The sequence below is a fragment of the Gopherus flavomarginatus genome, chromosome 8, assembly GCF_025201925.1.
Source record: "Gopherus flavomarginatus isolate rGopFla2 chromosome 8, rGopFla2.mat.asm, whole genome shotgun sequence".
NCBI classification, from domain to species: Eukaryota; Metazoa; Chordata; order Testudines; family Testudinidae; genus Gopherus; species Gopherus flavomarginatus.
The window spans coordinates 84,911,451-84,933,298 of NC_066624.1; the positions used below are offsets into that span (position 1 = coordinate 84,911,451).

The 21,848-nt window shown below is 36.9% G+C and overlaps 1 protein-coding gene across 11 annotated transcripts in view; it reads right to left on the reverse strand.

Annotated features, from left to right (window-relative positions):
• Positions 1–21,848, reverse strand: part of ZIC4 (Zic family member 4) — a 253,895-nt gene that overhangs the window by 216,261 nt on the left and 15,786 nt on the right. For 7 of the 11 annotated variants that reach the window (XM_050965965.1, XM_050965964.1, XM_050965969.1 and 4 more), the window contains one exon: positions 18,675–19,634. In XM_050965965.1, coding sequence (XP_050821922.1) covers positions 19,195–19,634 — 440 coding nt within the window. In that variant the 3' untranslated portion in view covers positions 18,675–19,194. Of the gene's footprint in view, positions 1–15,172; positions 17,271–18,674; positions 19,635–21,848 lie in introns of those variants that run through there. The other 4 variants (XR_007776028.1, XR_007776029.1, XM_050965961.1 and 1 more) reach the window with 3 other exon arrangements.

The window sequence follows — 21,848 nt, forward strand, 5'->3', positions numbered from 1 at the left end:
GAATGCTTGCCCCACCGGCAAAATTTGCAACACGTCTTTGCATTTTCGTTTAATCCAAGTATTTTTGGTTTGCTTATCTTTTATCTGAGGTGTCTGTATGTGTGATGCACACTGTGTTTTCCTTTTAAACAATAAAGACTCTCAGTTTTCTTAGTTATTCATTAAAATGATCCATATCAGTCCGGTAAATATTATTGAAAAGGAAAAGTGAAGCTGGATAGTGCGAATGTTTCCATGGAATTGGATCTTCTCCAATTCTATTCATAGTTTTAATCTTACATTCAGTTAACATCGCAAACCGTGAAACGAAAAAGAAAAGAAAAATCGGGAGTCACGTTTGAAAGATTGGGATAAGTTAATGGAAATGGGTGGATATCACTTGCTCACTGTCACACAATCAATACGCAAGGAAGAACGAATTCACTTTACGCTTTCCTAATGACCAATACCCGGACTATGGGGGACTTGATCCTTAACAGTTGTTGTAAAGAATGATGAAAGCGATAATGAAGGTCTGGACGAGGAATCATTGTGCAATGATTGTTCGTGAGGGTGTTTTATTAGAAAAAGTTTGGAACTAAGAGTGAATTCAAGTGTCTGGCTCAAAGGAACAAAACGTGAACTCAGCTCCGGCATAATCAGAACGTCCTGTCCCTTCGCAGCACACCTAGCGCAGCCGCCAGGTGAAATCCTGTAAACAAGTTGCCATTCGGAATAGTAAACGTGCATGTTCTCTGTGATTAATGTTAAGTATATTTGGATATTACTGCAAACACGTTTTCTTCCTTTACAGACCGATGCTGAGTCCTAACCATTTTTTTCCTCTTCATTCGGCAGCTGTACCTTATTTAATGATCTGCAGGCAAGAAATTCAGTGCAAACTTCGTTACCTATTGTACAACCTAATCCAGAAAAGTTTGGGAAACCCGTATAATCAGAGATGCAACAATGCTGGGAATTCACTTTCCTTTGCTAATGGACTATGTTTTCCAAAAGCCGGTTACATTTAATAAAAATTAATTGGAATGAACAGAGAGCTCCATTTTCAGGTTCGCAGGAAATATCATTTAGTTCAGATCGCGAGAAGTTTAGAAAACTTCAAACAGGTAGTTAAATACATCCAAATGAATAGCTGTCTTCCCGAAAATAATATCTGTTTAATTCAGAATGGCATTCCAGAAAACGTGTATATAGAGAGAGCGCTCCAGGTGAATAAAATCCTAGCGCATGCACGCAGGCACGCAAGCACGCACACACACACACACACATACTACTACAGATGGCCAGACATAGACACATACGCACATGTATTAAATAAAACTGCAACTTTTTCATGCAAACGATACGTACAATAGTCTAGCAATGGAGTGGAAGTAAGATGAGTAGGTTCCAAACCTCACTCAGCCCCATATTACCTTGGTCAAGTCACCTAACTTCGCGGTGTCCTCGTTTACTTACCTAGAACAATGGGCTAATAATGTTACCAACTTGTGCATACGTCTTTGAGAGCCTGTCATGAGAGGTGCTGTGTAAAACCAAAGCGTCAATACTGGACTGAAATCTGAATTTCTCTCTTAGTCCTTACTCAGTTGAAGCTCTCTTTATAGGTAGGGAGAGTTTTATCCAAGTAGCAACCAAAGGATTGCAGAATAATGAATTATTTTCAATGTGGTTCGAAGGAATTATTGCTAGCTTAAAGGTACAAGTTACTGATCCTTCTCAAAATCACGTTCTTGTATATAATTCATTCATTTTGCCTTCTACTTTAAAGAAGAGTGTCTTCTAATTGACAATATCAACAAGTCTTTTGCAACTTCTACAGTAAGTCAGACGTACGTGTTATTTCAGGGATGCACATAACTCGTTATTTATATTTAAAATGGTTTTCTTATATGTCCTTAGGTACCTTACGGTTCAGGAATTACAGTATGGTTACAACATTAGAATGGTTACACTATCAAATGTGTTAATCTACACCTTTGTGGGGGCGTCTGTTTACAGGGAACAAAGGCAAACAGAATTTGATCAAATTCACGATTATGTAAAATAGTAGAGGGTTCATTGATTAATATTTGTCTTCTTCGTTTAAAAGTATGTTAAAAATATCCTCGCTCATTTAGCATATTTAACCTACCTTAAAAGTGCTCAGATATCTTTTTTGTGATCTTTCGTGCTAAGGACTCGCCATAATATCGGGCCCGATCCTATAATCCTTAAGGAGTCAAAACTCCCTAGAGGAGTTTTTCTTTAGTCAGGACTGTAATAGTTCGTGTCCATTGCAATGATCTTTCCACCAGAGATTACACAGTGTCTGCTAGAGACTCATTGGGGCGGGGGGGGGTAGATTTAAGCTCCTCTCCAGTTATGTGGAAGCTCTGACTTGTAGTTTTTATTCCCCATCTTGCAAATGTCAGTAACATGCAACTTTAGTGCTCTGCAGTTAATATTTTTTGCCCGAGGTCTATTACTAGCATTAATTGTCCCAATAAATTGAGATATAGTGTTCATAATGCAATGTAACAATATGGTTATAGTCCACGTGTATGACTTAATTAAGCTATTTGCAGCCTGATGCTGCAAGTCAACGGGTGTGCAAGTGGATTAACAATGTACTGTTCTCGTATCCTCAGGACGGTGCATAATTACTTTACTGGCGGTACATATCAATTTTTGATGATTGCAGAACACATGTTCACTTTACCAACAAGCGCTTTAATAACTCTCCACTGTGTTTTTAAAAAACGTTGTTTGGAAATATTTGGAAGTCTCTGCAAACAGTTCTATAGATTCTTAGCGTGTACCTCAATGGGCGGAGGTTTATACCGGATGTATGTTTCATAAAGCGCATGAGCTAATACACAGTCCATGCCCCAGATTGAGGGTTTGGAGTTCCCTGATGCCATCAAACTCCCACTCCACCCTTAATCTGCAGAGCTGTCAGCGCTGCTCCAGAGAGTGGATTTGATTCCGCTCCCTATTTTTGACACAACATATGTCCACGCAGGAAGCTGTGGTTCACTTGCAGACCAATAAGGAATTAATAATTGAATGGGGGAGATGTTCACTGGATTTCAGTCCGGTCAATGCACTGAGATCTGGGCATCAAAGGAAGGAGAAGTGTCTGGGTCCAAGAAGGCCTCCTTGATCTCCTTGGTGCGTGGAATCCAGGAGTGGATATGGTGTCCCGACGCATGTCCCTGGAATTTTCAAACCGAGTAATGAAATTACAGAACTCGATTACGACAACTCTGACCGGACTCGTTGGCGAGTTCAATGTCTTTGTTAAAAACAAGATGGTGCCAGAACCGACTCTCCCACCATGCTGGCTCACAATGTTTGCCTCTGTTAGGTATGATTTACTGTTGGCATGGGAAGCCAAAAGTAGACCGTGATGATCAAGTGACCTTTCCGCAGTGAACATAATTTGTCATCCATAATTTTTATTGGAAAGATAGGTAGCCATCGATCAGTATGTATTCAAGTGCATTAAACGTTTCCATAGGGAAGCTTGTTAAGGTCTGATGCTCAAAAGCTTTTGCAATAATGCTAGCGCTTTAGAGAATCAAAAGCCACCTAGTTTAAAGAGTACCATTTTCTCGTGTTAAACCCATTAGATAAAATTTTTCTAAATCTTTTCACTGGGGCCTTGGTTAGTGTAGGAGCCACAAGAGACTGAATCATGTCAACTAAGTTTGGGTGACTTCTACTTATTCACTTGTCTTGGAGTCTATTAGAAGTGGAGTCATTGTGATTTCCTTAGTTTAGAAGGTTATTTAAAAACTCATCTGAATAATGTTTTCTGGGAGTGATTTTCTAAAACCCTCAACAAGTCAGTTCTATTTATTAGAGTAGATTGTAGTTACAAATCACATTGCAATAATTGTAAATCATGCATGACAATAGCTGCCCAGGTAAAATGTTTTAAAGCCCTTTTCGGGTAGAGCTCATGTAATAAATCAATAAAAAAATAATATCCCCGTCAGCTTTTCAACAGAACACTACGTTCACCCTTAAAATGTATTGATGACGGTGTTCCTGTTTAAAGTTTCCTGGGGAAAAAAAGTCGATTTGTTCTTGTACCTGAAGCAGGTGATGTTTATGCAGAGACATCTGAATGACAGCAGGAGTGAAGGACAAATCTAATAAAGCCTAATAAACCGTGAGAGTCTAAATGTCATTAAACTTACAAAGATGAGACTCCAAAGCACCAAAAAGGTAAATGTCTTCATTAGTCTGATCTCTGCAGACTGTCGAACATTTCATTAATTTATAATTTATGATTGTTTGACAAATATTGAAAAGTATGTAAATATGAAGGGATAATGTCTTTTCTGCGGGAGATGAGGAAATGACCCAAACTGTACGTGCCTGCTAGATTACACACGAGGTTCCATCTATCTGTTATCAAACTGTGCTTTCCCTTAATACAACATATTGTGCAACTGACAAGTGAAATAGTGCAGATAAACCAATGGTTTAAAACGTAATAAAGACAACAGCCATTTGCATTTTTTACATTTTATTACAAAGGTAATTTACTATGACACATTTCTGAAAGTAATTTATGAAAACATTTTAAAGCAATTATATAATGTATACAGCACTTGGAGGCACAAAAAGTCAGATAAATAATAGCATTATGGATCTTCAGAGACTTTCTGTGGCTTGCACAGGCAAAATTATTTCGAAAAGAATATTTTACAGGGTAAAAGGAGCAGCAGTAAAATATAAAAGCATAGAAATGAAACGCAGAATGATGTAATAAAGAGGAAATGGATACTACTTCGGACTGGAAGTGCAGCATTATATATCCAAGGAAACAATTTCGTCTTTTCCAGATGACTGAAATCAGCTAATAGCATTTTTTTCCCTGAACACTACAGGCAGGTTGGGTATTTTCTTTAAGGAGAGGCTTTTTGTCATCAATTTTTAATATAAATCACATTTTGTGGTCCACAACTTACCCTGCCTGACTTCAGTGGGACCACTGAAGTGAGTAAAGGAAACAGGACTTGACCCAGTTAGCTCGCTCTGTCTCTCTGAGAGACAGTAAACATTGTTGTATTACTACTGAATTAATGGGGGAGGAGGAAGAATGTGGACCCTGCAGTCCTTACTTGGGCATTATTCCCAGTAAAAAATTTCCCTCGTGTTGACAGGGCCTGTGTATGTGTATTAGGGATGAGAAGTGGAAATTTCAATGGGAATTGTGCTTGAGCAAGGACTGGATGATCCTGTCACCACCATCTCGCTTTTTCTATTAATTAATGAAAAATATTAGTGTTATTTCCACCCTATCACCTCCTCCTCCTTTGCATTTAAAGGCTTATCTTGCCCCGTTGAAGTCAAGGGGAGCCTTGCCATTGATTTCAAGAGGAGTAGGATAGGGCCTTCGGTCAGAATTCAGTAATATTCATTAATCGCGAATGTAGTATTTTTTTTTCGGATTTGGCCTGTTAAATTATCTCTGTGTGATATTTATATCATCATATATTTTACAGTTTAGCAAACAATAGATTTTTGCTCGTTATCGTTAAAAAGAACGGAAGGCACAGAAACATCGAAATATCAGGATTAAAGATTCATATGTTCTTCCAACAAATGTTATGGCTTCAGGTATGGGACTTTTTACAAAACCTTGAACAAGAAATTGTAACATTATCAGTACAGATTTGAAAACATTTAGCATGAAACTTTGTGTTGTATATTCAAAGACACCCAATAAACAATAATTTATAAAGCTAAGTTTTGTAAAGGATTCCAGCGTTCCAGAGAACATCTTACGTGGTTTTTTTCCTTCTATTTGCATAAGGAGTGTCCTTCGGAGAAATGCAGCTATAACAAGCTTGTAAAATAAAATTGAAATCTCAACTATTTCTCAGATCTATAAGGTTGTTTTATTCCAAAATCTTGCAAATATTTCAGTAGTGCGTGTTAGAAGTTTCACTACAAGACCCCTGGCAGAGTTGATTACCTACTGTGAGACTACTGCCACAAACCCTTTTCACCAGACATAAATCTCTTACCCTAAGAAAATAGGCACTTGTCACAATTGAAATTCGATTTATGGGATAGCAGTATGTAGCAGTTTAGGGAACCTTATATTTTACCTTTGAGTCCTTCTGACTGTAAATATCTAGCACGTCTTTCTCCCAGAGGTCTTATAAAAACTTAAATAACTGAAGTGATTTCAAAGTTTATAAGGGCTTCCTTCCAAAGAGGTACGTCTGCATGTTTGCACTGCTAAACTGCCATCCAACTTCAGAATTCCAGGAAGGGGGGGAGTAAGGGGGAACTATTGACATTTCTTGTCCATTTTTTTTGTGAATTGATATTTCAAAGGAATAGTCATCAGGTGATTCCACTTTTACCTCTCTGTTGTACACTTTTCCTTATGGCAATATAAACATTAGAAATGAAGAAAGCTGGAATTATCCCAATGCACATACACTCCTCTCCTCTGGGAAATTGGAGCGTATTGGGCAAGAGATGAAGCTGACATGTAGTTTTCAGTTATTTTAGCAACCAGACCTTAAACAAATTCTAGTTGAGGTTAGTTCTTTTTCTGTAGCCCAAAATTCAGAAGGGTCGGTGCTGCTGTAGGAAGGCCGGGACCTGACAGTATTTATACAGGGGGACAGTTGTATCACTGACTGTTCCATCCTCTGAAAAAAAAATATATGCTTGCATTCCGACCAATATTTATTTATTTACTTTATTTGATGAACAGCATCCCCACCGCCTTGAGGACCTCCTAGAAGAAACTTTACCATAGGTTTCCTTAGCATTTTGAAGTCATTTCAGTAAACAGACAAACAAACCTCACACATCTCATCACAAAATTAGGTCATTTTCTGTAGCCTGATAAACTGTGCATTATTTGCAATCACAGCCTGAAGTGAGCCCTCACCTTTTCCTGTCATGGAATTCTTATGTAATGTATATTCTCTTATATTACACACAGAACGCGTGTTACCATGTGTCACGTAAAGGTCTTTTGAGGTGCAGTCCTTCAATGGCACATTTGTGAATTTATAAGTTAACAGCTGTCAACAGATGAAAAATGACAAACAGTTACATTTGCTTTAACGTCCTATGAAAGTGAGGAGAGAGGAAGCAAGGAAGAAAAAAATCATTTTCATGACTTAATTGATTGTTTATGAAATTCACAAGTTAGTAACTTATAATTAAGGTTAAAAAATAAATGCTTCTGATGTGTCAACTCTAGTGGGCAAACCAATCGATTAGTAATAAATGGGCACAATGAAAAGGCTCCATTGTTTTCTGTTAAGCAATTCATAAGTGACCTCGTTTATATCTGAAGAACTATTTTTGATGACTTAGGGTATATTCAAAAACAAACTTTCCCTCGGCGTTTTGGGGTTGGGTTTTTTTTTTTTGTGTGTGTATGTGTGTGTGTCATGCTTTTCTTTCCAAATAGCCAGATGATTTTAAAAAGAAAAACAGAGAGAAATGATAAATCGTGTCGCATAGTTAATAGCTGCAGGGCGCGTTTACCAATTCATAATCATTTATTCTTGGTGATGTATGACCCTTACTCTTAAATCTCAAAAGCTTCTATTTGAAGGTGTAAATAGCTTCCCCCCTCCTTGCAGTAAACCTTACTGCATTAGCAGTGATTGATCTGCTGTACAATTCGTCCCAGAGTGCTATTTTAGAGGGGGAACACTGGCTTTTGGAGATTAACTGGGGAGTCTGTTACATATTAATGAACCTAGGAGATATACTAACGTTTTGGTAATTTAGTTATTTGTGTCTATAGCTTTCGCCGTTATTTTCTCTTAGACCCCCGCGGTTGTTATACATCGAATTAAAAAGTGGTCCTTTAGCATCATTTTTTTCAGTGGCAACTAAACGCCATTTAATGTGAAAAACAAATGTTGACTTGTCTCTTGAAGGAAGTGTGTTCTTGGCAAGATATCAAAGTGTTTTAAACTGTATTAGAGGATTTTGTTAGTTTTTTACCCTGAGCTCACTGTAATGTAATAAAATAACCTCTTGGTGTTTGAGAAAACCCATCAGAAAGGGGGGAATTGGTATTATGATGCGCTGGCTGCAAATATGACTAAATTTACTTGGGGATTATAGTTCTATCAGAAATGCGATGGCAGCTGTTGGCTAGGATTAAAAAGTTGATTAACGTGCTAATTAATAATAATCGATAGATGCACTAATACTCTCCCTCCAACTCATATATTAGAAATGGGAGCGAAAAACTTTTGCTCAGCCTCTAAGATATAGCATACAAAGAAGTCAGTTTAATACAAGTTCTGTTAAATCATTGATTTTTATGAGCCACACCGATAAAATGCATTATCTTTCCTTGGGAATGTTTGGATGTGGTATATCAGATACAGAACACACTGCACGTGTTCAGGTTTAAATTGCACAAGGCTGAAGCTGTGGTTTGCTGTAGCAATACAGAAAGAACAAACGTGCAAGAAAAAATATTGTTTATGTCCAGAAATTAACCCCGCCTATTCCCCAGCCTCCCTCCCCAGTCTTAGTTCAATAGCAGAGCAATGTCTATCTCCTACGTGGAAAAATATGGAGTTCTAGAAATTTGCGGGATTTTTAGAAACTATGTGGTTCTGCTTCCCATTAACTTTTACTGATCAGAGTTAATTATATTAGAAGGCCATTAATACAGACTGCTCCGATATTCATCCATTCATGCAAAAAACACCACTCTGTAAAACAGGTTTTGTCATGATGTGACTTATGAACTCAAAAAAGCCTAACTTTCCCGCAGTTATAACAGATAGGTTAAAATACCATGTATGCCTAACATGTACAAGATTGACACGTTTTATACGCCATTTATTGCTGATGCACAAATATTTAAACGCAGCTCCCCGGTGACGTCTGTTGATAGCAGAGAACAGCTACAAAAATCAAATACAAATTGCCTTATTTTTAATGGAAGCAAATATGTTTATCTCCGAGTATTATGTCAAAGAGTTAAGCATTTGTTTAGAACAAACTCAAGAAGCAACAGTTTTTGCAAGAACTTTTTCTGAAGAACAAAGTAATCCTGGGCTACTTGGCCAGTTGGCTAGGAAGGAACTTTTGTTTTCTTGGGCGATTTATGTTCTTTATAAATATGTGGTTTGGAAAATAAAAAGAAACTTGAAAACGTTGTTACAATGAAAAAGGACAAATTAGAAGACATTTTCTGTGATCAAAGGGGAAAGAGAAAGCGAGTATGGGTATTCAAAAAGCTTGACTTATTCAGACAACTCCTTTGGAACAGAAGGGCAACAAGCGTGTCTCACATTGAAAAGGCGCCTCTATTCAGAGTGCAGGTGCGAAGTGGTGTGGCACATTCTGGCACATTATGTAAAGGTTGTTGGAGATTAGTGTTCAGCCTTAATAACTAAAGCGCTTGATTTACATTGGAGAAAAGCCTCCTCATCCGTGAAAGCAAAATAATTTAACGCGTGATCATTTCGAGTGCTGCTGATATCCTAATACTTGCATTGTTCTCTGCAAAGTACTAGAGGAGTGCGGATTGATTCTTTGGGAACCTATCATTTACAGCCACTGAACTCTGTTCAGAACTGGAGGTCTGGAGGGAAGATAAAAGAGGGACCTAAGAGAAAAGTTTCACATTTGAATAAAGAAAACAATGTAAATGTGGCACACACAGACACACCCTTTCTCCTTCTCCCTATCTGCACACAGTGTAATCTGTCAGGAAGGTTGGTGCTAGTAAAGATTTGGATTGCAATCCAGACTCTTAAGAAAAGAATCCTTCCACTATCAAAGCAGAAACTCCAACTTAATAATTATTCATATTTATGTAAATGTCATTAGTTAATGCAACTTTCCAAAAAAAAGATAATCAGGCAAGAACACTGCATAGGTATTACCTTAAATGCATTGGCTCTGTTTGTTTCATTCATATGTTAATACACGTGATGCAGCAAAGTCTGTGCCAGGGAGCGGGCGGAAGAAAAGAAATTAAAAAACAAACGAAAACCACAAAAGATCTAAGGTTTTATTGTGACATCAAGTGTTGTTATACATATTGGATTGAACAGAGAAGACGTTTGGATTTCCCTCTTAGTCTAGCAGCCAGTTAGCCTTGCTGGATTGTTATTCCATAAAGTTTTTCTTCTTTTACATATTAATCGTAAACATTAAAATCTTATGAGCTGGTAAAAGTTTCATGAATGAGTGTGACCCTTTGGTGTACAAATATGCTGAGCACCCATTTCAGAACTATCAGAGATAAAGTATCGTCTAATAGGATACGTATCAATAATAATTGCAATATCTTCTCCGCCCCCCTTTTAATATAAGCATTTTGTGGGCATTTCCATAAATTCTATATAAGAATAAAGGTTATAATGGGAACAAGGTGAGAAAGCTGTTAACCATTGTTTCATCAAGAAAAGGTCGTAAGTCAGGCAATTGGTGTCTGACCTGTCAGGATAAAGTATAAAGGCTTTATTCATGCAGTCGCTCACAATTTTCTCAGCTCTCACAAAAGTGTTTTTATGATTCTGTTTTCTTACCTCGTTCCTTAATTAAAAAGCTGAATGATTAGAATAGCACCTGCATAATGTCTGGACGACTGCTGCATACTAATTCAAGAGTCTTTACATCTAGTAATTATAACATAAAATCAGAGATTGAATAAAACAGAAGGATTTTGCCCCTAAAGCCCTGCTAATCCCCTTTTAAAAGAGTCTGCTGAAATAATTCAGAACAGTTTCCGGAAGTTGGATTACCGACTCTTTTTTGACTATTTACAATGAAATGATATTTCACACTTAAAGGAGTCTCTGTATTTCTACAACATTTTTTTTAAAAGTTGTCCTGTTTTTTTGGACAATAAAAATGAACTAACTCTTGGTTCCTTTCTTACCTAATGTTTTTTTCAGCATTTTTTCCTAGAGAGCCTCAATTGTATCAACTATTTGAAAAAGACTGAAATATCCTTAGATGTAGAGAACAAAAATTTCCTTTGTGAAACTCCAGATTTAACCGTTTTATTGAACACTTCAATACTAACGCCTTCCATTCCTCCCCATAATTACATGATAACACAATTCAAATGTTATATCATGTAATTTTTATCCTTATGTTATATCATATCTTTTTTAAAATTAACTAAAAGAAATATTTGTGATAAAAGTTAACAAAGACACGTTGAGAAGCTAGATGTTTTAATACAGAGAGTTTTCATTTCTGCTCTAATGCCTTTATAGTAAACATAGAAACATATAATTCAAACAAATACTGAGACTGTATGACTGATCAAAAGTTTTAGAGTATTTTGACTTTCACAAACATTGTTTTTAACCTGTCAGAGCTGTCAGGTATATAAACTCTGATCTATAGGTTGTCATTGTATAAGGACTGGCACCTGAGATGCTTGGTCTTCTAGAAAGGCAGTCAAACGTCAGTGGAATTTTGGAATATAATCAGGATGTGTTGTTAACCGTTAATTACTACATACACGGACATTGATGTTTAGAGATTGTGCTAAATTCTTACATGGTTTGTTTTATAAATAAATGTTTACCTAACCAAGCATATATGAAGGATTCTGTTTTTTATACGTTACTAGTTTGATAGCACTTTTTTAGGTTTGCTAAGCCTATATTCCATAATTATATTTTTTGAGTCAATATATAGTGCACATTATAAATAAAAAGGCCCAGAACCATAATATGACTTACTAATGACATAAACTTTTTGGTAATAGTTGCATTACAATAAACTGAAGTTGGTATTTTTTACTAAAAATGTTGCCTCATAAAAAGAGGAAATACACTCGAAATGTATTTTAATACAAGTAAAGAGGATTGTCCCGGTTAAAGTAAAACCTGTCTGACGCTAATATTTACTTTTGTATTGGTTACTCCAAATTTACAGTAGAAAAATATTGCCGGGCAATACAAACAAGACGTGCAAGATCACATCCTGACACAGATTTAGCTTTATGCGTCTAAAGAAGTTTAAACAATTCAGTCATGCACCAAAACTGATTCCATAAACTGTTGCCATAATGCATACACTCCTTAGGTAACGTGTTGTTATTACTGTGAATATTATCCTTCCAGTTTAATTCCGCGAAGCTTTTAAACCATCCACAAGAAAAACTACTAATGTTTCATTCAACTATAGAAACTGGGACTTTTGACTAAAAGCTTTAATTGGTTAATAGGCCCTATTATAATCATGGGAACAATGTGCTTTTGTTTGGTCTTTAAATGTGTTTAGACTTTAGATACATATAGTGTTTTTTCTTGTTCATTTATTTTAATGCACTTTAATTTATACCCTAGGTATGCTATTCAGCATACAACATCCTAAAAAAGATGTAGATTGCAAATAAACCAAATATGGCCCGGAGGTTCTGTAAAGCTGGTGCCTCTTCACAAGTCATGTGGGTGACATTGGGAACCCGACTCCCTTCACGTATCAACATAATAATCGATTTATTATCATTTTTATTTTACGTTAGCACAATTCAGACTTCTGTCTTGATCAGCCTTCGCACCCTACCACGCGTTTTGCTGAAACGTGTTGATTTTTTTTCAGCTTGCAAAATATAATGAGAATGGGTCAGATTGAAAGTGGACTTCAGGCCATGTGGCATTCATGGTATTTGCTGAACTGACATAAGTTCAAAGAAGAACGTGTGAGTAATGCATATAGGTTCGATATCTTTCAGACACCTACTTCTGTATGATGTAGTGGACAATCATGCAACAGCGATCGATTTACAAAATGCAAATACTGTCCAAAGATCGTACCGTAGTGGGGAAAGTACTGACATATCTGTCATGTCTAAACTATTCTTCATAGGCTAGCAGCATTCAGAACAGGCATGTAAGAGGCAGGCATAAAGACTTCACTTAAATGTTTGACTGAATACCTGTGAGCTGAGGGTTAAGTAATTTGATGCTTAAACCCAACAGTTCTAAATACACTTAAAAACCATCTTTTTAATTGTAATACATTTAAGTGCGATGTTCCAAAGAGACAAAGCGATCACCGAACCAATATTTATGGACAGCTCCGTGGGGTTAAATGAAGAGTATTTAATAGTATGCAGAACCTAGTTTTCCTATCCCTTCATCTAAATGATATATGTATGGAAACTAGGTCTTAGTTTATTTAGTTTACTGATTCATATTTCTAATCTTTATTTCCGTAACATATAAACGTTCTTTTGTTAAATGAATTGTCTTTAATTAATGCACTTGCACAATGCAGGAGCTTGCATGGGGATCGATGATAGGAAGCAACAGGGGATGAATCCCTCCAAAATGGTTTGTCAGCACTGAGAAAGAAAAGGCAATGTCTATAAAAGAACCACTAATAATGTCCACACTTCTCTCACCATGTTGTCTAAGGGGACATTCCATCCCTTGTTGACTACAGTCAAGTGTAATAACTACATGTCTTCGCTCAATCATTATAGCCCATAGAATTGTATACTTTAATTAGCATGTACTGTTAGCCCTCTTTTTTTCTTTTTGTGCCAATTTTGTCATCTTTTAAAATCAGTAAATTTTCTTTCTTTCTTTCTTTCTTTCTTTCTTTCTTTCTTTCTTTCTTTCTTTCTTTCTCCATATTCAAAGGTATTATTTATTGACAACATTCCTGCCACAAAAGCCAACTGTATGTCATCTGTGTTAGGCAACCTCTTTAAAGTTTTGCTTAAAAGATAAGCCAGTGCGCATGCGCACCACTGAAAAAGCGGCACGAGGAAAGCTACGGTATTTGCATAGGAGCGCTGCATCATTCATAACTAGAAGAATAAGATTTAAAAGGTCAAGTTAAAAAAACTCCGAGAATCCTCAAGAGGTGCTAAACTCTGCAACGTACGAAATTCAGTTTATGGGATATGCATAGCAAAACAACTTACCTTTAAATTACTTTAAATGATCAACTAATTTCAACTCAGTAAAAAGTGATCCACATACACTTGAGGGAGCTTATAAAAAGTGCAGATGTAACAATGATTCCATGTTGTGCAGGGATTTCTCTGAATAAAAGAATGCATTCATCATCGATAGTTAGAAACAGCATTTTTTGTGGTAGAACCCTAATTTTTAACCATTTGTTATTTTCAAGCATATTGATGAAATCCAAAATTAAGAAATTATTTTGAAGGAGTCTATATGCAGTTGTAATGATAATCAACGGAGATAAAGAAAAGAAGATGAGTTTAGGAACTTCATGATACGAGTTTTTGAATTCTCCCTCTGACCCTCTGTCAATATTTAAAGTACAATTTATTATAGCTCGTCTTGGAGTTTCAGGTGTAAAGAATACTATCTTAAGAGTCTAGTCAAAGAGTTTTTATAAAAAAAAGAACAAATATAATTTCCATTAAAACTAAAATAATTAGCATGAACCTACATTAGAAACTAACAGAAACTATACGTCGATGATCGATTATATACTAATTTAGTAGGATGTCTGCAATTGCTATTTAACCCAAATTTATAATAGAAAGGGGGGGAAGATGTATACATAGTGTCTTTTATAAATGGTGCAGTATAACTGATATAAAGAACATTTTAAGTACATATTTGTAAATAAATGACAGAATTCATACTTTCATAAACATTTACTGTAAAAATAATTCAATTACTTAACAAATTTAAAATAATATTTTCAAACACATAAAACAAAATTACTTCATCATTAAACGTGTGCTGGAAGGAAAACATAGATGATAGAGAGTCTGGAAAGATATATAATATTCCAACATTTTAATTGTTTTGACGAGTTACATTTTACAATACATTTGTGATCATTGTATTTTCCCTTAAACATAAAAAAGAGAGGATCTTCAATTAATAAAAAGGACCCACTTCACTGCAGTTTTTCTCAGTCTTTACTTAGGCAAACTCTCATTTATATCAATGAGAATTATTAGAATTACAGGATTGGGCTCACAGCACTCTGTAGCAGCTAAAATAAAAGTACACTGATGAGTTACAACTTCAGGGGATTCTTTTTACAAAAAAAAAGTATTTAATGATCTCAAAATGTAAAACTCCCAAATAAACCTTGATAAGGTCATTATATAATCGCACACTGTGATGCTTATAAAATGAAGATACAAAGAGATTCAGTTTGACTATCTTTACACTTACTGACAATAAAACATGGAAACATATGGAAGCCATCGGTTTTAATGCGTAACAATTTCGGTACATTGCAGTATATACATGCTTAATAGGTATCCTGAATGTTAAAATTATCAAAGCCTTTACTCTTAAGGGTATGCTGTTGCATTCATTATACTGGAAAGAAAACACTTGCTGGTTACAGACTAGTGTTAATGAAACACCTCATTTCTGCCTTTTCACAAGAATTACATTCCGTGCAGCAAATGTGTAGGAATAATTTATTGGACAGAAAAGTTCAGGAGATAAAATGCAGAAATGGACATCGTTTAAAACTGAGAACTATAGAGCAGCCAGGACATACATACACCTATCTATATATCTATATATCTATACACAGACAGAGATACACATAGACACATACACATACGTATGTATGCATATACATATGAGTAGATAGTTTGCCATTTTCTGTATCCTCTCGGCCCCTAAAGTTATCTTTAAAAGTTCGATTTTATCTCTTTTGAAACGGTTTAAAGCTAACGGGCAGGGTGAGTTTGACAGAAAGGAGAACAAATCGCTGACAAAGAACCTTTTACGTTTCATCAGCGTTGTTAGGACGACAAGCAGGAATTTCTCAGATAATAACTCCCACTTCAAAGATTTCTCAGCTCAATAGAAATTGGACCATCCTTTTTATTCAATCACAAGGGCTGGCACTAAAGACGACTCAACTGTTTGAATTTTTTCGTCGTGTTTATTTTTCCCCTATTCACTAGGGTACTTGGATAAAATAAACAACAAGACAATTACTGGAATAGGACTTCTAACTTTCCCGGGACCATAACCCATCGGCCATGGCCTCAGCCATGCGGATGTCAAGTTCTTCATCCCTTCAAGCACTTTTCACTTTCCAAACCTGCCACTATCAGTGTTCCCTTGGGCTGGGGACTTCCTCCACAACAGCTTCTAGTCAGGCCTTTTCCCTATTTATTTTTCAGGGAATATTGATATGATCCAAAGGTTCTTATTTACCTTCCTAGATACACCTTACACCATTAGACTAAGAAAGTTCAAGTGTCCCTTTAATTTCCCATCCTAACTTCACTGTCTGGGGACTGGGGAAGGGTGTGGGAGGAGGACACACAATATATATATATTTTTTTACACTGGAGCCATTTTTGAATGGGAAAGTTTGATCGTCTGGATTCTAAAAAAAAATATGTCAGCTGGTTAGAAATGCTCATGTTCTGAAGAGAGTTAGCACTAACCCAGGATATGTACATGCCCTGTATTGGCAGTCCCTCCTTTTGGTATAATAACTTCAGTGCAAAAATACCATACCAAACCCCACCTTCGGGTGAAAGCAAACAAAAACAGTCTGTTAAAGTGTATTAGGCGGAGGAAGTATATTTCTGACGAAGAGCAGATTGACTGTATTAAGCTAGCATGAAACCAAAGGTCAGCGCAAATGTATCTTAATAGACTGTCTCAAATGGAGTGTGCCTCCTTTGAAGGCCGCTTGCTATTGCTCTCCTCATTACCATAGCGATCCTAACGTGGCATGTTGATGCACCATAAAACTCACACTTTCAACCCCAAAATCAGACCCTTTGAACAACCCGAGCTTGATTAGACCTTTCTCCTTTTCTTTTCCCCCTTAAAAACCATTTCCTTGCCTTTAGAAACTCGCCATCAAATCCCAAACGCATTCTCTGACCAAGGCAGAAGCAGAAACAAAAGTGAGCTGACGCGACGGTTCAAGCGGGCCTTTTCTTCCTGACATTCTTATCCATTTTTATTATGATCTGGAACAAGTGCCCATTCGCGTGGGTTTTGTTTACCGGAAATTAAATGAAAATGATTTAGTTCGCGTCAAACAAAAATATATACTTGTATACACAAGAAAAAAGGGCCTGTTAGACGTAAATATTATGTCCTTAATGAAAAGTCTGGACGGGCTCCAGACTTTGCCTTTCACTATTTAAGTATGACTTGCCTATTGCCATAGAAATCCTAACTTACCATGAAGATTCACCCTTGCGAAGAAATACTTCTTTGTGCGAGCTTTCTTTGATGTCTAAGGCATAAGATTCAGGCTTTCAGCTGCGTCTGTCTAGATTACCTTGAGAGCAACGGGGTAGACATCTGTAACAAGCAAATGAAAAATTAAAGGTGATTAGCCTTCACATCCAAACACTTATGTAAATAAAGAAATAAAGAAATAAACAGATCTCAAGACAAGATGGAAACACCCTCTCCTTTCGCAGATGGCTTCCATACCTTTTAATTTCCACGGTATAAGTTTCATGGTTTGAATAGTCAGTTGGGAACAATCTTCTTATAGTTTATATTGGTGATAACTATAATAGTTTATTTTTAAATTTGCCTAGCTAATTCACTAGGTATATCTATATACATGTTTATGTATCATGTTTCCATTGTTTGGAATGCTTGTTAAATTAACAAGCAGCATCCGAACAAAGTTGTGTAGGTTCAAACACGTAGAAGTTAGTGGCTTTGGAAGAAAATAAAGATTCATCAGAAAGATGATGATTAGGTTATTGATCTCTTTCACAATTATCCTTTTTTTTTTCCTGTGGGGCCACATAACACTAACCCGTTACCTGACTGAACAGCTCGTAGTGGATTTTGCGCACAATTTGAAAAAGGATGACTAGATCAGCCACTCTGTCTGCATTTAGCACGCCATAGAAACCACTTTCGGGAAATCGTATTGTTCATTTGCCCCTCGCTATGTGGTATTTTTAAACAGAATGAATGAATGAATTAAAATTTTACCTGTAGGCAGTTTCAAGTTAGTGCCAAAAAAAAAACAAAACAAAAAAAGAAAAACCAAAAAAAGAAAAAAAAAAACAAAAAACCAGTGTTGTTTTTATCCCTAGGAGTGAATCATGTAGGTTCGGGGAGATTATAGTTTTAGGGTCTTAGATACGATGAACATTCTAAACCCATTTCAGTTTGTTTTTACAAAATTTATTATTATTATTACAAGACAAATGTTGTGCGCTGTAGACAAAACCAGCACTGATTTTACATGATTCATTCAGAGAAATTGACAACTCACAAGTCCTTCCGGATAGTCCCAGCTCCTATGGATTCAGCACAGTGACGTCATCCATAATAGTTCACCCCCACCCCCCTGCGCAAGAACACGGATTTTCGTCCTCCCAAGAAATCACAAAACCCCACAATTCAACAGGAATGACACTTTCAAGGGGTGGGGAGAGAGGGAAATATGTTTATGTATTAAAAGTCATTACTAGTGTAAACTAAAATGGACAATTAATCATTAAGCCACCCTTGGGCCATTTTGTTATTATTATAATTAGTGACAACTGGGAGGGGGAATATACTGCACCAGCAAAAAGGATTGGGATTCTTTACAGAAAAGTCTGCTGAATTGGTTACTTAATCAAAGTATTTAATTGATTGATTTCATACAATTCGGTAACAAATAATTGTGTGTGTGGACGCGCGCGCGCGCGCGCGCGCGCGAATGTGTATATATACAGAGAGAGAGAGAGAGGTAAACAGAGAGAGAGAATAGTGGGCTCACAAAACTGTCAGTAAAACTCTATCACAAGATACCATCGACAATAAAACCTGTACAGCTAGAAATCCAAATTAAAACACTTTGGTTCGTTAATACACAAGATGTTTAAAATCGATGAGTTTGTAAACATATTAGAACCAGGCGACCAGAGGAGCGTGTATAAGGATGCAAAAAGCAATGAGGACGAACTGAAGTTGCCTTCACGTGTGCTGGGTACCATAAATGCAGTTTGTAACAGAGACCTGTTTAATTTATTTTACAATATATCTTCTCTTCAGAGGCCATGTGCCAGGGCAGCGCCTCTGTCTCTTTTTATTCCCCGTGTGTGGTGCTCACATTATCTATGATCCCCTCGCATAAGATTGTTGTTCCCTCTACTGTGGCAGTCTTGGTACAGTGGTTCTGCATCGCAAAGGTAGCAGAGTTAACAAGAGAAGACCATTCGATGAGATCCAGACTGCAGACCGTGTGAGCTATCTGTTTATTGATTTATTTCTAATAATTGGGCCTGAGCTCACAGTTCGTGTAAGAAGCCTCTCCCGGGTTAGGTGACGGAGAGTTACTGGGAGGAGTTGGGATGCCACTGGCCCCCGAGCTCTGACACACGTACCATTCGCTCAGGTTAGCTGCAGTTTGCGACGATGCTACTGGCTCTGCGTGAGAACAGGAAGCAGGAGGGTCCCGGCCGGAGTCCGAGGAGGGAGACACCAGCGAAGGTGTGGAGGACTCGTAGCCTGAACTCGGAGGAGGGGATTTGCAGTGCACTTTCATGTGTTTCCTCAAGGAACTGGGGTGGGTGTAGGACTTGTCGCAGCCTCTCACTTTGCAGTTGTAGGGTTTGTCGCTGGTGTGCACGTGAGAGTGCTTCTTCCTGTCACTGCTGTTGGCAAATCGTCTGTCACAGCCTTCGAATTCACATTTGAATGGTTTTTCTCCTGAAAGAATGCAATTAACGAGTACATACATTAGTAAAATGGGTGGTAGTGTTGGGGGAGGAGAAAGGGGGTTCCTTAGGGTTTTAAAACATGAAATCCCTCAGCATGTCCCTGTGATTTAAACCTTCCAAATAGCCCCTCTACACTAATCTCCCATTTCATTGTACAGACAAATAAAGAGGTGTGCTTTAAAAAACGATCTGAGCAATATATGAGAATACAATTTAGTATAGGTGCAAATATTTTTAAAACTGAATCTTGCATTATTGTTTTCAAGTTTCCATTCTCTCTCTCTCACACACACACACACCATTTTCACTGAAACACCAATTCATAGTTGTCCTTTCTCCCTTAGTTTAAATTGTTTGTTAAAGTGGGATTTGTGCAAGCCACAAAGAAGTCGGGTAAGGTAGAGCCCAAGTGCAGTTGCAGGCTACATGTAAACAATGTGTGCTCTGTCTGCCACAATTCAGCGTTATGCACAGGAATGGCCAGAAATTACATTGTTAATTTCTCACACTCCCAGAGGTGCATATGGAAATTTTGGTCATGGCCTTGCTAAATCCCTGCTAATACAGTATATTTTTATATTGACTACGATCATAGGTAGCGTGTATGAATATAGATTTTTTTTAACTGCATGTTATCTTGCCAGGTTTAAAGAACAGAACCATCTTAAAAGTGAGACTGTGAGAGCCAATATGACGTAGCTTAAATGCGAAAGTGACTAGGCCAGTGTCAGTTGCTGTTGTTAGGGTAAAACTCTTTCACCATACAAACATATGCAGTAATGGAGGAAATTTAAATCAGGATTAAATTTGATGGCAATATCAGAAACATCATATACGTGTTTAGAAATACAATCGTGTTGGTTGAGTACTGCGAGAGGTTAACCTAGGGTTTTCTATACTAAGTATAGTGTATGATATATGAGGAGTGCTTTCAAGCAAAAGCGCCAAAGACAGTTTCAGCATTAAATTATATTACTTCTCCATAAATTATTTTACCTGATAATACATGCAACTGCAAAACATGTACCCAAAAGGAGCACGAACTTTCTATTACCCGAGGGATGGGAATATTGTTTTTTTTAATAACAGAAATTATATTAGCTTAAAAAAAGAAGCCCCAAATTATAACTCTGAACTTATTTGAATTGGATGCCCAGACAAAGCTACTGTGCACACCATCATGGCGTACTTGGTCAAGAGGACTTAGCATGTATCAATATTTTTGCATCATGTAATTACTAATTTATGAATGACGCAACCTTGATTCTATTTCCTTTTTGACACAAAATCGTCTTTTAATACATTAAATATCAGTATTGTAAATATTTAATACAATTGCACTTTATAAGAGTGGGCGGAGGAAAGCTCCATATTTAAAGTAAGTCTCTTTCAATGACTTTAAAGCCGATAATCGAGCACGATCTCTCACATACGGTAGCACTAATATTTGAATAGAAAACTAGCAAATATCTGGCATAATAATAAGTTCCAAAAAACAAGATCACTGACGAAATGATGCAACTCAGGTCCTGCAACAAAATATTTTCTCGCGCTACATATGTGTGTATATTCGAACTACAGTTTCACGTACGGAAATAGTTTAACCTTCCGCATCTTGAGCTGCGACAACAAATCAAGGATATTAGTGTAGTACAAGCAAGTAGTAAGTTAGGAGACCCCAGGGAAAGCCATCCTCATAAACATCGTGATTGTGCAAAGTGAGTTACATTCAGGTAAAATTGGGCTGCTTCTTCATTTCTCAAGTGTTGAAAAATGTTTAACTTTGCTTAACTTCTCTGATATAGTAATTAAAAAGTATTTTCGTACAATCAGATAACTCAGAGATTGAAAAGGGCAACGTTTTCTCATCTGTCCGGTTTGCATTCTTTGAATGCCTCAGTAACTAGCAGCAATGCGAATATTTTTAAGTGGCTCCATCTAAAGAGAAGGTTTTTCTACGTGTAAATATTTATACTTCAGGAAAAGACCATTTAAAACGTCCTGCATTTGGAAGGCTACATGTAAAAAGTTATAAAGGCTATCGAGAAGCCAAGAGTCTAAACCGCCATTTTAAAACCACACTTGTAGCTGTGCAAAACTGTTCAGTGACGTTCAGCGTCTTGGAGATTTTGATATAATCCCCCAACTCTGAGAGTGGATTAAGGTATTTACAAAATCCTCACGAGGGAAGGGAGTAGCATAA